Here is a 16,383-nt window from a genome sequence, read left to right as displayed (position 1 = left end):
CTTTTTATGTCCAGTTGTCTGTACAGGAGCTTCTTGAGGCCTGTCGTCTAGATTTCGGAGAGAGTGAAGAGTCTGTTGTGGAGCCAGGATCAGTCATTTTGTGGGGAGCTTTTCTTCCAAATAAATGTGACCACTAGCAGTGGGGAGTCAGGTGGGGCTCAGAGTTCTTTCTCATTACCATTCTTGGTAACTCCCCACTGCCTTTAACTCCATGCCACTTTTCTCTCCTTTGGATGCTACATAGTTTTTGATGTTTTTTCTTACCAGCTGCACCTCCATGCAGCCCCAAAGAGTTTTCACTTGATGACAGGGATATGGGTAAACCCAAGGATCTGCTTGTCACCTTAACTCTACTTTTACTCCTGTGTATTGAATGGAGGGACCTAAAAAAAGCCTTGCGTTAGGAAGACTTCAAAGTTTCAATAATCTCCACCTTTTAATACAAATATTCACCACCTCATGGAAATAACCTTTAGTGTAGGTCGAACTCATGATTTAGTTCTAAACTAAGGGAAAGGAGATGGGTGTCATTCCATTTATCCATTACTAAAGATTGTAACTTCTGTCTTACCAGCAGACTCCCAGCTTTCCGGAAGCAAGCTGCCATATTGGAGTGACCCATCTGACATGGACATGGAACTCTGGTCTGTAGCTCACTCTGGCCAATAGAAAACAAGGATTTGAGGGCCTCAGTCCATCATGTCTTGAGGAAATGAACCCTTCCAACAACGACAAGAGTGATCACAGAAGTGGATCCTTGATCCTTCCCCATTCAAAACTGCAGATGAGACCCAAGACCCAGCCGACATCTTGACAGCCTTGTAAGAGACCCTAAAGCTGAGAACCCAGGTAAGCTTTGCCTGGATTCCTGACCCACAAAAACTGAGATAAAAATATTTCTTTTAAGACACTAAATTTTGAGGTATTCATTCCACAGCAGTAGATTATGAATATACCCTAAATTACTGTTCCATTTGTGTAGGGTGTAGCATGGCTTTAGTACAGGACCCAAAGAGGCAAGCAAGCTCCTTGGCAAATTCCTGTACATGTTATCTTCACACTGAAGACTTTCTCACACTTTCTTATTCTGGGATATATTGCTGTGTTCCACAAAGCCCTGAATAGTCTACAGCAGCAGGATCTAAGTCAGGTAGAGTTGGATGGAGTGAGTGCCCAGTGTGGAGTCATGAGTAGGGATGATGGTGTCATTCTTGCCCTCTGATTTTCATCCTTTCCCACTTACTCCACTATTATAATTTCCTTATTCTTTGATTCCTTTCCCCTACGTTCTGAGTGACTCTGTTGAAAATCTCTACAAGAAATGGCCACGTGATCACCTGACCTTGCAATATTGCCATCAAACTAGACATCCTGGAGGTATTCCCCAAGGAAGATCTCTTCACATTCATTCCCATTGAGAGATTTTCACAAGCATGGAGACCTTGCTGTGGAACTCAAAATGTACCTTTCACAAACGTAACACACCACACATCACAGATTTTGCACCCAGCACCCAACTATGCTCTAGATTCTGCCCGCACAAACCCAGTTTCTCAACAGCAGAACGTATTCATACACAACTTCTCAGTGACAACCCACCTGTCAGATACTCTGGAATCAGCCACATTTTCTAAATGAAAGTATGCTGCTATTTGTCAGAAAAGAAACGTACACCTCTGATCCTTTTCACTGATGCACGTTCCATACTGCTTTATTAGGGTAACGTAAAGGGAGAAGATGAGCTGTTCTCCATTCTATTAGGGTAAGGTAAGAAGTAAGGAACTTGGCCTAAATCACATATTTCCTAAAGGAGAGAAGGTCTCTCAGGAGTCGATGACATTTATTCTTTACTAGGAAGCTCAAAGAGAAGATTTTTCTCTATCACAAACCTCAAGTCCTACTCCCCCACACACATCCATTCCCCGGCATTTTGGAGGCAACAAGGGAGATCTCTGACTATATTATGCTAGAGAAACCCACCCCATAAATATTTATGGTAAAGGAGCAGATGAAAATATAGTTTATGCACATTCTTCTGGACTTTTAAAGGATTTTCTCACTTTGGAAGGCCTGAAAGAGTTTATTCTTTCCATTAAAGTATCAAGACCCTACCATACAAAATATCTGCACAGAGTCTACTAAAGGACCCCAGGATCACACTAAGAATGCCACTGTCTGTCTCCCTATAATGGAATAATTACTTTTCAGAAGCCAAAGAGAAATGTCGTGGAGCACTGAACTCACCCAATCCTCTCCCTGTACACAAGTCCTGAAACCCAAAACTCACGCCCTCATGAAGGACACAGAATATCCCAAGTATAGAGTTCAACTTCATCTCTTCAAATTATTTATTCCCTGTTACCCAGATATTATCTGAGGCCCTTGACCTCACATAATCTTTAAAAGTCTGATATGCCCAGGTTTTACAGCCCCAAGATCTATTCTGTCCTAAACTACTACTTCCTTCATGTGTTTTTAATTGTATGAAACCAGAACTATAACGAACAGCATCCCTGTCCTCCTCATCTCTTCTCATGAGAATCCCTGTTCACCCATCATTGATAGGATGAGAGAGCAGTACCAGTAATCAGAAAGGAAGACAGTGAGGGAGGTAAGGATATAGGATACCCCTGAAATCATGATAAAAAATTTAAAAATCTTTTAGCAATTTTCTTTTGCCAAAATCCCTTTAGGGCTATTGGGCCCCTAAGTTTTCTCATTCTCCTCCCTTCCAGCCACACAGTGTCTCACCCTGCTGCTCCCTCTTTCTTTCTCAACCAATTCCCCTCCCTCTCTTGATAATTATTAAGTCTTTATTTTACCAACATAAAATTCAGTTGTGCTGTTTTGTACTTGCAGACCAAACTCTTCTGATTTTGGGGGCAGCTTCCCTTTAGCATAACTTCTAATGAGCACAAGTCTAGAAAGCAATGGGCAGGAATGGTTTTTCTTTTTTTTGAGTCACATGTCTAGTTGCACCTTTCATAAAATGTTTTCTATTTTCCCATCTAAGCTGTGCCTTTTCCTCCAAGTTCTAAGATCTCTATGGGTTTTTTAAAAAAGATTTATTTATTTATGCATACAGGAACTTGCCTACAGGCCAGAGGTGGCTGGTGGGCAGGGAGGGGAGATTGATCCACCAGAGACAGAGTGCAGAAAAGAACAGGCCGATTGACTGAAATACACTGCTGAGGGGAGCAGCAGAGTCAGGAGAGATTTGCTGTACCATGTGAGTAGCCCCTTGCCCGGGGATTGAACTTGTGCTGCCTTGACTGGGGAGAGCGTCATAGGTTGCATCTTAATCCCTTGCACCATCAGGGAGGCCCTTTGTCATTTTTAAAACACTGTCATGATAATGGTATAAATGGATCGAGTTCATCCTCCCATGGGTGGTCATCATTTTATGGTTGTAAGTCTTGCAACTTTGTATTTAGACTATCACCTGCTGTCTGTCATTTTCTTTGTTTGCTTCCCTGTATTCTCAGCCTGAGTCTGACAAATCAGTCTTGGCCACAGCCATCTAATCATTTCCCTTCCACTTGGGAGGGCTTATCAGTAATGATAGATTCTTTCTGCGCTGCCCTTTGAGGCCACAGCTTTACCAGACTCTACCAGAAGAAAGCTACATGTCAAGCACAGGCCTTCTTTCATTCCCCACCTTGATCGAAGGAGGAAAAGAGGAATCTGTTCAGAAAAATCTTTCCCACATAAGTTTGCATGTCTAGTGTGTTCTCTTATTATTTTTTTTTTTTTAGACCACATTGGTCCTGACTGTTCCTACATTAGTGGAACTTAGAACAATAAAAATTTTCTTTAAAGTTTGAACAAGATAAATGCCACCAAAAGAGGAACAAGTGAGAAAGGTCTTATAAAAATGGTACATCAAATATATTCTTTAAAAATCATGCGTGTGGGGTAAGGATAAATGACAGGCTTTTCTGCCGTCCCGCCATCAGGATAGATGATGGAGACTTGCGGTGCTGATGTCATGCCTGATGGTGGGCACCTGAAATAAGGTGTGGGCATAGGTAGATGGGATTCACCTGGGGTGAGAGTGGGCTTCTAAGGGCAGCGTCACGGGGACGCCAGCAGAAGCCAAGAAGCCGAGAACAAACAGAAGCCCAAGAGAAGCAGAGAAGGACGGAGAGCCCAGATAGAGTGAAGACTTGGTAGGGGCTGGGAGGCCTGCCAGCCTCCCCGCCACCCAGCAACCCTGCCTGTTGTGTACCTGGTAATTCCAATAAAAGACCTGCAAAAAACCACTAAGAACTCTGACTCCTCCTTTACCCGATCTGGTGGATCCTAGAAAACATGCTGAGTGCCCTGTCCTGCCTTTATAATTGGCGTAAGTCGGCAAGATGATCCATGCAGATGGGTATGGAGCCCTCCGAAGACCTGGAGGGACTAAGTAATAACACTGTTTCCCTGTGACGACGCTGGAGCATCATGGTGGCACAGGAGTTGGACGAGGCCCAGGAGCTGCAGGATGAGACCTTGTGTGGAGGAGCGGCCCGAGAAGACCAGCCAATGACCCCTGAGGCATCCAGAATCATCGGCGAAGAGAGGACCATGACTCGGAGCTCGCCAGTGCTGATTCAGGGAGAAGCCAATGAACTTGGCCTAATGGACTTGGATGATGGACTCAGACTGATGAACTTGGACTGACAATCCGTCCAGAAGGCAGAGGACTTTGGCAGGTTATGTTTTCTTTTTAAGAATCTGAGGGTGGCCGTTGGGATGGCCAAAAGCAGCCTGTGTATGCCCAGCAGCCAGGCAGAGGAGAAAAGCCAACTGAGAAGGCAAAAGCTGGTGCTGATGCTAAGTTTGGGAAGCCTTGAGCGGCTGTTAAGCAGCCTAAGTATGCTGAAGACCTGTGGGTGATGCCCTGCTCCTTGTCAAGTGAGGGTGAGGAGCTGAGGAACCCGTCCTTGGGGGATGGGTGGGGAATGTGGCTTGGGGTGGAGCCCAAGCCGAATGTAAAGTTTGGATCCCCGGCCCATGTGCTTGTGCAGTGGGTTGGCCTGAGTGCAGGGGTCTGCGAGTCGCATTGGTGGCTATGAAAGCTGATTGTTGGAGCGACAGCAGACAGAAACCCTGAGGGTTGGCGATTACCCCCAACAGAATAGAATCGTCATTCAGAGAGCTAGTGCATCCTGGGGGTGGATGCGGTGTGTGGCTTGTAGCCGAGACTACAGCCAGAGAAGGCCAGGAAGCCTGACGGCAGTAGATGCCGTGAGTAGTTCCCCTCCCTCGTATGAGCAGTGCCTTCGACAGCAGATGTGGTGGCTCATCTGCTGGTACCAGTAATTGTCTTTTGCACTAGGTTGGGGCCCTGCCTGGACTTATTTGTGTTCTGTTGTATTTTGTTGTTATATTGTGATGTATTTGCTTTTGTGGGCCATGGCTGCATTGCTATGTTTGCTAAGAAAATTGGAATATGAAGACTGGATGGCAGAAAACCCTGAGAGGGTGGACTGTAAATTAAGGAAAAAAGTGTCAGGATTTTCTGCCCTCCCGCCATCAGGAGAGATGATGGATCATTGAGGTCCTGAATGCATGCCTGATGGCGGGCACCTGGAGTAGGGGGTGGGCATAGGTAGATCGGATTCACCTGGGCCAAGACTGGGCTTTTTAAGGGCGGCGTCACGGGGACGCCAGCAGAAGCCAAGAATCCGAGAACAAACAGAAGCCGAGAGAGAAGCAGAGAAGGCCGGAGAGCCCAGACAGAGTGAAGACTTGCTAGGGGCTGGGAGGCCTGCAGCCTCCCGGCCCCCAAGCACCCCTGCCTGCTGTGTACCTGGTGATTCCAATAAAAGACCTGCAAAAAACCACTGAGGACTCTGACTCCTCCTTTACCCAGTCTGCTGGATCCTAGAAAACCTGCTCAGTGGTCATTCCTGCAACAACAGGCAGCGCCACGGGGATGCCAGTAGAAGCCAAAAGAGAAGCCGAGAGGGAAGCAAGAGAAGCAGTAGCTGAGAGAAGGCCGGAGAGCCCAGAGTGAAGACCTGCTGGGGGCTGGAAGGCCTGCCAGCCTCCCGGCCCCCCAGAACCCCTGCCTGCCATATGCCTGGTGAAGCCCAATAAAAGACCTGCAAAACCCCTGAGGGCTCCTGAACTCCTCCTTTACCCATTCTGCATGGGATCCTAGAAAACCTGCCCTGTGTCCATTCCTGCCCCTACAATGTGGTCATGGGCCTCCCTGGTGGGGCAGTGGGTTGAGCACAGAACGTTGAGCACAGAGCTGTGAAGCTGTCCGCAGTGTCTGCAGCTCGGGTTCGAATCCTGGCCAGCCAGGGAGATTCCCACAAGGCGTGGTGTAGGGTAAGGTAAATGTATTAGGCTTTTTGCCCTCCCACCATCAGGATAGATGATGGATCCTTGAGGTCCTCAATGCATGCCTGATGGCGGGCACCTGGAGTAGGGTGTGGGCATCGGTAGATGGGATTCTCTGGGGCTAAGACCGGGCTTCTCAGGGCAGTGTCGCGGGGTCAACAGCAGAAACCGAGAGAAGAAGAAGAGAAGCAGAGAGAAGGCCAGAGAGCCCAGATAGAGTGAGGATTTGCTGGGGGCTGGAAGGACTGCCAGCCTCCCGGCCCCCCAGCACCCCTGCCTGCCGTATGCCTGATACATCTAAAGAAAACACCTGCAAAAGCCACTGAGGGTTCCAGGACTCCTCCTTTACCCGGTCTGCCGGATCAGAAAACCTACACTGTGTCCATTCCTGCCCCTGCACGTGGCCAACCTCTCCTGTCATGCCGGCTGCTCCCCTCAGCAGTGTATTTTGGGCAGTCTGCCTGTTCCAGCCTCCGCTCTGTCTCCGGTGAGTCCTCTCACCCTACTGTGCCTCTGGCCTGTACCCCAGCTCTTGGATAAAAATAAATAAATCTTAAAAAAAATAAAATTGTATCTTTTTTTAAAAAAAATCATCTGGTCATTAACAAGAAAGGAGAGACACTGATCCTGGCAAATGGAAACCAAAGACCCATGACAATGAATGTAGATGTGATTATGGACTGATGCATGATGGAGGTTGAGGAAAAGGGCCACAATGAAACATTTGGAACACTTTGAAAACTTACAAGAAATAAAAATTACAGAGGACATTCATTCCTCAATAAATTGGCAAACATGAAATATGAAAGAGAGATTAAGGTTTTTTACTGAGAGTACCGAATGGATACTTTTATTACGGAATACACAGATATTCAAGAATAATGTACAAAATTCATGAAATGTATTTCTCAAGCATTTGGGAGAAGATAAAGGGAAAAAAGGATGGTAGGGAAGGAGAATAAACTGAAATGGGAGTTGGTTTTTCTTTTGTTAATATTTTATATAATTCTTACATCATTTTTCATTTTTGCACAATGTATGCATTTTCATTTTGGTTATATTCCCCATACAATTGCACCCCCCCTTATTTTGACCCTAATCCTTCTTCAACTCTCCACTCCACCCCCCCCACAGTGTTTCTCTAGTCCATAGTTGCTTGTTGATTTTGAATTTTACTTTGTATTGATTAGTCTTTTTCCAAGTCCCTTATTTAGGTTTTCTAAATTCCTGCTATGAGTGAGACCATCAGAAATGGGAGATTTTAAAAAATGGATTAGATATTAATTGGTCAGTCTGAATAAAGAGTAATTGTTTACCAACCATGTCCCTTTTCAACACATTTGTCAAATATGTTCTTTACATTATTGTTCTGAATGTTACCTATCCTTTGAGATTTCTGCAGTTAATACCAACAGCTCGCATCACCTCCCTACCCAGGTCCCTGAGGTGTGCAGTGCCACCTCCAAAGCTGTTGTCTCAGGTTCTGTCTCAGGTTCTGTCTCAGGTGAGAAACTTGGGACCTTTTGTACATATAAGGCATGCTGACATTGCAACAGGGTTTCAGAAAGTACTGGAAAAAACTAGTGCCCCCCCATTAAAAATATTTAATGATACACACTGTAAAAAAGAAAAAATTCAACATGTTTTCAGCATGTAAATCCTAATTATCTGGTGTCTCCAAAAAAGAAGTCATTCATTTCCTGGGGTTATGTGGTTTGAATTGGTTTGCCATCTCTGCTGGTTAATTACCACTTCTCATGGGTTTCCATCTTCCAAAATGTAATGACATCATTGTTGTAGCTTCTCTCTTCTTGTCAGCAAGGGCTTAAACTTTTTAAATGATTGTAAATGGTTTTATTGGAATAGAGTGCACATCCCATATGTTTCATCCATAAAGTATAGATGAATGTTTGTATTGTTTCCCACTTTTTACTATTGTGAGTAGTAGTGCTAGGAGAGTTCATTTCCAAGTTTCTGTGTGGAAAGATATTTTCCTATTCCTTGAGTATATACCTACAAGTAGAATTTCTGGGTTATAGCCTAAGTCTATGTTTGACATATTGAGGAACTTCCAAACTGCTTTCCAGAACAACTACACCATTTTCCCTTCCCGCCAGCAGTGTGAGGGTTCCAATTTCTCTACCTTCTCGCCAATATGTTATTATCTGATTTTTTTAGTCTAGCCATCCTTGTATGACACGCTATCTCATAGTGGTTTTGATTTTAATTTCTCTGCTGAATGATGATTTTTTGTACCTTTTTATTTAATCTTTTACTCTGATGGCATTTTGGAAAGGAGAGTAACAAGTTCTTGATCTGCGTGTGTTTTCTCTGTAAGATTACGTTCCACATGGTGTTGAGGGAAGAAATCACTTAAATGAGTTCTCAGTGGACTCAAAGAGCAGAAGGGTGTGCCAACCCTTCTAAGGCTCAGTGCTTTTTCACCAACAATGCTGTTTGTGGATACGTTCATTGCAAAATATCAAAGAAGTGGGGGAGCTTCTATGTTGGCAAAAAACTTATGTGTAAGAGTTGAGTTTTAAGATATTTAAACTGACGTTCATACCTTCAGCATAGTATAAAAGATGTGATGTGTCACACTTACTGGTTCATAATCCTGGAAGTTGTGCAAAGGATACTTGGGGAGTTATTGTGTTCCGTGTATCTTGTGTTATGTTTAAACATTACTGTGATGGAAACTGAAAATTAAAAAAATAAAAGAGATCAAGTGCCTCATAAGGAGAGGGAAGCACAAAAAAATAACCTGTCAAGGGTGGCCTGTGTCCATCAAGATTAGAGTGTAGCTGTGTCTCAACAAGGAAATTGCAGAAACTATATATAACTCCTTTGCTGATGGGTGGAAACCATTATATGTAACAGAAGAAAAGTGGAATAGGAATGTGTTTTGGAAAGTTTGTTGATGAAAAAGTGACTAAAAGCCCTCCCATGGTTTCTCTGTGAATGGTGCTCCGGCACATCTTTGAGCAAATGAGATAAGTGTGAGGGAAGTGAAGGAGGTGTTGAGTGGCACCAAAGAGAACACTAAAGAGACACTGAAATGAGTTCCATTGCTTGTGTTCCCATTACTACACATGAGATAATTCCTTGTGGAACGCCTGGCCTCCAAAACCCACTTGTAAGTTGAGTCAAACAGAAGAGGTGTATGCCAACCCTTGTAAGTCTGTGTATGTGCAGTGTGACCGAGAGCATTGTCTGGAGGTCTTTGGTTAGTCCCCAAGAGAAAATGTAGCTCTGGCGCAAAGTCTTAGACTCACCGCTGGCTCATGAATTGAAAGTGTGGTGAGCGAGATCTACCATGACTCCCGCAGGGACATGTGCATTGAAGGTGCTACCTCCATCCTCATAGGTGAACTCTACACACTAACAGTGGGATCTTGTCATCAAGTTTGGGTAGATGCCCTTCCCAAAGAAGAGGTTGTCATGGCTGATGACATCCCTACAGATACAACTGCATTAGTACCGAAAGAACCCTGAACTCTATGACCAAAAGTCATCAGGATGCTGCACGGTACCCGGCCCAGACCCACTCAGGTGGTGCCTGGATCACACTGAGTAGTGGAAGCAGGACGGATCATGACATGGTGATGATGGGGTATATTGAGGCATAAACCTGTTTCACCAGCAGAATCCTGTTTTGCCCTCTTTTTCTTACTACCCTCTTCATTTAAAGCATCTTTTTTTTAGCTTTCATTTTCAGTTCACCCTGGGAGGGAAAGGGGCTGACTTGTCAACAGCCCACTGACACTTACATGATGCTTGCACGTGGCATAAAATGTCATGACTCCTGGCAGGCTGAAGAAATACCAGGGGGAGAAAACGACTACTTCAAGGTCCCTTCTCCACAGAGAAGCCTCAGTGGCAGGTTTAACGGTGCTGAACATGAGCCTTCTCAAACAGCATCTGCACTGTTTCTAGATCCTACCCCAGCTAGTTCAACAAAATGCGCCCTCCTAATCCAGGTCCTTGGTCCACACTAGAAACATCCACCTCCAAACACTCCCACTTTCAGCATTCACCCACCACCCGTGGGAACCTCTGGTCACTGACTGTAAACATAATTAAGGTGTTCTTTCTTCTTTCCTGTGGATTTGCTTGCAAACACACTTGTTGTTAGGTCTCTGCATCTGGAAGACCGCTCTTCCACAATCCCTAAACACTAGAGAGCATACAATGAAGGAGAAGGTGTGGGATGCTATGTACTTGCATCAGGGCTATGCAGAGCACATGTCCTCAGACTTAGGTGGAGAGTGAGGTTGGGGCTGAAACACATTCTAATTGCTCAGCCAGGGTTCCAAGGGAGTGGTCATCATTGAGAAACCAAAGGAGGCCATTTGTGAGAACTGAACTAACTCCTTGCTTTCAGCACAGCCCCGATTTACCCAAAACCCAAGTCCCAGAAACATAAGACTTTGCTACTAAAGAAGAATTTATTGGGGATAATCAATCTGATAAACAATAATTATTTTGGGTACAAAATTTTCCTCGCTGGAAAATTTCAGAAGAATTTATGTAGTTGACACAGCTCTCTGATCACCGTCCCTTCCACAGTGGTGAGAGACGTTGGAGAAGCGTGGCCCACGTGAGGCCTGCAGTTGGCATTTAGATGGTATACAGATACCATGTGGGGGTGGGGGACGCTTCCGACACAATAGCTGTTCCCCAAGTGCCACAGCTTTCTGTGGATGTCCGCCCATGTCTCTGACCCATCGAATATTTGTAGGATGAGTCTGGCCAGCAATGACAGCAGCTTGGGGGCAGAACTTGGCGTGTGTCACTTTAAGGCAGGGACCCCTATAGTTAAGAGGATGTCGCTGAATAGGCTCAGTGCAGGTCTGCACTTTTGCGTTCTGATGCGTTCTCCCACACATCACTGGTGAATGAACGGTCTCGTGATAGCCCAGCCTCTCCTGGGACTTTCCAGTGCCTGTCTTGATGTTCTGAGCTCCCGACATCCCAGTAAAGGAAGCTCCACTTTTAAGCGGACAGCTTGATATGGAGCTGCCCTTCTCCTGGGAATTTTCTTCCCTTTTCCCAGGACGAATCCATTGCAAAAAGTGCTTCACTTTTTGCCTGAATATGTTCTCAGCAGGAGGTTGCCCCTCTTTGCTGAAAACCTGGGCAGTCTGCCTCCAGTGTGCCTCATGTAATGCCATGTTCCGAGTGGGAACGCTGTGCCTTCTGGGTTGGGGTGTCCCTGGCCTGGCGTCCCCTCCACCCAGCTCATCTGTGTTGGTCCCCCGAAGACTCACTCTCTTGGCAGCTGGAGGGAAATTCTTATCCTGCCACCTCTTGAACGCATGCTGACAAATCCCATTCCCCAGCCGCCGCCTCGGGCTGAACCCACTGTCCACCAAGTGGGCCTGCAGCACCTGGGAGGCCTCCATGTCCCCAATGGAGATGCCCTGAGCATGAGTCAGTGAGGACTTGATGGTCAAGTTATCCGAAGAAAGCGGTGCTGGTGGAGGGCTCCCTGGCTTGCTCGTTATCAAAATGTCACTAGATTTTGATCGAGGAGCATCAAGTTCCTCAGCCCTGAATATCTCCCTGGACATAGCGGCTTTGGAAAGCATCTCTAAGTTCTGGTGCCTCTCTTTGCCCTGCAGCATTTCTGCCCTACTACCGAAACTCATTCTGTCAGCCTCTGGCTCGTGTGTGGCCACAGCCTGCCTTGCAGGTGGCATGGGGGGGCACCTCGTGCCTCGGGGACACTGAGTCTGCCTTGACTTGCCCGGGAGACTGTGTTTGACAGGCAGAAGACTGGGTCTGCCACCCTTCATCCTCTGCGCACCCTCTGCTGGCTCCTGGGTGACGGCAGGGATTGGTTCTCTCACGCTCCCTTCTCTGTCCCTGCCCAGGTGTGAGGTAGCAGGGACAGGGTGAGCTCGCACAGGACCTACACCTGTTAGCCCCACCTTCTCTTCCCCATTCGATTTTCTTCTAATGGACGTGAAGCCCCCTGATTTGGAGTCCTCCTGAGTAGTCATGTTGGTTGAGGAGGGATGGTTGGGAAGGGAAGAGGTTTCTGTCTCTTTGAAGATGTCTAAGGATTGACGGACTCTAGAGGGAGGTCCCAATCGCATCCCCAGACGAAACCTCTTCATATGGTCTTCCAGCAAATTCTGCGCGCTGGACTTCATGAAGGAGAGCTGCTGGGAGGTGTTGAGGGAGTAGTCCTGACACACCGATGAACACAAATCGTCCTGCCCTACTTGGTTGTGCAGTTTCGCAGAGACTTTTTCTGGGCTATGTCCCTCATACCTCCCTGCATCCTTCTTACACTGAGACATTACCGAGCTCTTCCTCTCACGGACACTTCCCGATTGGCTCAGTCCAACATTTAGAGTTTTGCAACTCCGCCCCTGAAGCACAGTGCTTCCCGAAGGTGCACTGTAGCCCCCCAATTCATTTGCCTCTGACAGCCATTCTGGAGGCATCTGTAATGACATGGAATGTACGATCCTTTGGGGCAAGCCACAACAGTGTTGGATAAGCCTCTTTCGAAGGTGATGTTCTAGTTTTCTCCGCAGTTTATCACTAATGGGGAAATCTCCCGGAAGGATGGAGATGGATTTAGAGACAAGAGAGTGCCGGCGTTGAGGAAAATCGGGAGGTGAAGCGCTAAAGTCTTTGTAAGAACTTTGGACAACAGCGGGTAAACCCCACACATCTGCTAGTTGCTTCTGCAACACATGCCATTCCAGGAATTCAGTATCAGCAGGTTGGAGACAATCTGGGTCATTCTCGGGTCTATTGAAAAACACGCCACAGATCTTAATTTGGTGTGAAGGGCCAGATGGTTGGGCTGGGATTGGGCAAGGCAGGTCGGCTGGCGGCTGGGATTGTGGCATGGACGGGGACTGTGGCGGAGTTTGAGGCAACGTTGGAGTCTGGATTTCGGGTGAGGACAGAGCGAGGGGCTGGGGAAGCTCTGGGGCTTCTTGATTGGTGGAGGCATTTGATATTCTATTGAAAAAAGAGACAGGGGGAGCGCCCCCCGCGAGAGAGATGGCAGAGCGCAAGGACTCGCTGTGTAGGGATGGGAGACCCCAGAAGAACTGGATGCCTTTTTGCTGTAAATGGTCCCCCAAAGATTTAAGATGTGGGGGCAGTTCATGCATCTGCAGCTCCTGTGGTTTGCCTTTGGGGCTCCCTTGGGGAGGGGAGACTGCTGAGTCATCCTTATCAGCAGGGGACCCTAACATTCCCCCTGAAGATTTCGGTTGGTACCCTGGTCCCTGTGGTTTTGGAAAGGAATAACTATTCTTTTCCTTGTCCTTCCACATCAGGAAATCACTCCGCTTTTGCACTTGCCTCTCTAGGAGTTCCAAGACGTCTGCACTGAGAAATGGCAGGTTCACAGAGGTCTCGAAAGACGGAAGGGCAAGCCATTCGTGAGTGAAGTCCCCACGTGGTGCCCAGGTAGAGGCTAACCAGTCTGAAACAGAAAGCCCTGGTGGGCTGCAAGAAGTGGTGTTCTCTGGGACCGTCTTGAATGAGACGGAAATTGCTTTAGATTGAGTCCGAGTTACCGTAGTGTCTTGAGGTGATGAAACAGACAGTGTTGGTGGTGGATGATGATAACCATATGGATCATCAGGATTCATTGGTTGTGGCAAATTAGGTAAGGCTTTGATACCTTGACAGAGGGTGGGGTCCCCTGAGAAGATGTTATTTAGAGACAAAGGGGTGTGTGCTGGGAGCACAGCGTCCACTCTCTGGTTGTGATATTGGGGGACTGGGCAAAAAGCACGGTGTTGTGGTGAAGAATGGCCTGCTGGGTATTCAGGACCCAGTGAAGGAAAAGGCTCTGGTGACAGATTGTATCCCGGTGAGGGAGCAAGAAACTCATCTGAACAGGTCAGTGGATTAGGTGAGTGAAGAGGGGTGGAGAGGGGTGGTGGGGAAGGTTGAAGCAAAGAAACTGGTATTTGGTCTCCAGCGGGAGCTGCTGGGAAGGCAGAGGACATTGTGAAGGAGGACTCAGCCATGGGAGCTGTGGAAGCCAAAGAAGAGACAGAGGGAGCATCTTCCAGGGCTTCTGAGAACAGCAGTTGGTTGATCTCAGCAGTTGCTCTGTTACACACTTCACAGAAGGGGTCTGGACACAATAGTTGGCGAAAGCGGGTGGTAGCATGTTTCCGGCCCAGGGGACTGCAGGAGACACGGGGTGTTCAAATTGCAGCCAGGGCCAGAACCATGAAAGGATGACCCGTTGGCCTGGCAGGGATGGGACATCTAACTCTGCTTCTTCACATTGCCCCGCTCTGTGACCTCACAATACCCTCCTTCCCGTGGCTACCCCTCCCACGACTATCCCCTCCCATGACTACAGCGGGTAACACTAAATCCCTAGGTCATGCTACAGTGGCCTAGGTCATGCTACAGTGAGGTCAGGGCAAGGACAAGTCACCTTTCCACAATAGCAGTCAGCTTCCTCTTCTCTTCTGTGTCACTCTGGCAATAGCTCCAACCTGGGAAACAAGAAGAAGGTGTCCTATGTGCTGAAAAGAGAAGCGCAGGTCTAATGCAGGAGTCCCTTAGGAGCCACCTTGGGGCTATCTGGCACTGAAATGCTCAACAATCACTAGAGGAAGACAGATGGCAGTGATACTATCAAGCAGGGTCGTGTGTGTGTGTGTGTTGCTTCACGACTAGAAGACTTTGATGCACATGATCTCCTGTGATGCCCTAAACCACCCTGGAAGGAATGCAGGTCGGTGGTTCCCTCAAAACGGAATGGATCATCCATGAAGTCAGAGAACTTTTAGAAAGTCAGGCCACTGAAGCTCTGACTCTCAGTATACCCCATGGGCCTGTCAGGCAGCGGCCATTACCCCGGCCCCTCACTGCTTCCTGTCCCGGGGGCGGCAAAGCAGGGTACCTGACATACCCCATCCCATCAGCTGCTCCTCGAGGGCCTGTTTCTGAGAGAGACTACTATCCGCAGAAACCACAGATTTGGTAGGGAAAGAAGAAGTCAAACTATCACTATTTGCAGATGATGTGATAATATACATAGAGAACCCCAAAAACTCCACAGAAAAACTAATTCAACTCATCAGTCAGTTCAGTAAAGTGGCAGGATACAAAATCAACACGCAAAAGTCAGTAGCCTTCCTATACACAAACAATAAATCTGAAGAAGAAGAAATCAAAAAAACCATCCCTTTTATTATCGAAACAAAAAAAATCAGGAACCAGGAAAATGAATAACTATAAGAAAGCGAAAATGAAAATCAACAAAAAACTATGAACCAGAGACACTCTATGGGGGGTAGGGAGCGGGAGGGGAGGGATTGGGGTCAAAATAAGGGGGTTGCAATTGTATGGGGAATATAAAAATAAAATATTTATTAAAAAAAATTTTGAAAGGATAAATAAACATTACAAGTAAAAGCAGGATTACACAAAATATTTGACTGCTTATTTGGAAAAAAAATAAACACTTCTAAAAAAAAAAAAGGAAATCACAGATTTGGGGCTTCCTGCAAGAGAGGGAAGGGCGGCCTCGGAGAGCGCGGGTGGAACGGGCAGAACCTTACCTGTCAGTGTCCCCCCTTTCCGCCTCCTCTTGGCTCCGCACTGAAAACAAAAAGAATGAATGATTGATTCTCAGTTCACTCCTCCTCTGTGGAGAAAACTCAGACAAGACTCTGTTCTCATTGACTGAACGTCGTATTCCTTCTTAAAAATAACTTCTAAACGTGCTAAGGGCCTCCCTGGTGGTGCAGCGGGTTGAGCACAGCACTGTGAGAATCCCCAGCCTCTGTGTCGCCAGTTCGATCCCAGCCGGCCAGGGAGATTCCCACATGGTGCAGCAGACCTCTCCTTTCTTGCCCGCGGCTCCCCTCAGCAGTGTATTTCCGTCATTTTGCCTGTTCTGCTCCCTCTTCTGTCTCTGTGGATTCTCTCTCCCTTCTGCGCCTCTGGCCTGAACCCCAGTGCTTGTGGAAATAAATAAATCTTTGAAAAAATAAAGGAGTTTAAGAAAATAAAAATCTAAAATTACTAAAATATTTTCGGGGT

The 16,383-nt window shown here is 46.8% G+C and overlaps 1 protein-coding gene across 1 annotated transcript; it reads right to left on the bottom strand.

The window, feature by feature from the left end:
* Positions 1-10,862: 10,862 nt before the first annotated feature.
* On the bottom strand, positions 10,863-13,961 carry LOC311173700 (spermatogenesis-associated protein 31D1-like; the record flags this gene model as incomplete). The annotated part of the gene is made up of 1 exon (XM_084237791.1): positions 10,863-13,961. The coding sequence occupies one exon, from the start codon at positions 13,959-13,961 to the stop codon at positions 10,863-10,865; it is 3,099 nt and encodes a 1,032-aa protein (XP_084093917.1).
* Between the last annotated feature and the right edge of the window lie 2,422 nt (positions 13,962-16,383).

Source organism: Talpa europaea (assembly GCF_964194135.1).
Source record: "Talpa europaea genome assembly, chromosome: 7".
Lineage (NCBI taxonomy): Eukaryota > Metazoa > Chordata > Mammalia > Eulipotyphla > Talpidae > Talpa > Talpa europaea.
The sequence above is the reverse complement of the archived record's forward strand: the minus strand, read 5'-3'. Positions and strand labels throughout refer to the sequence as shown.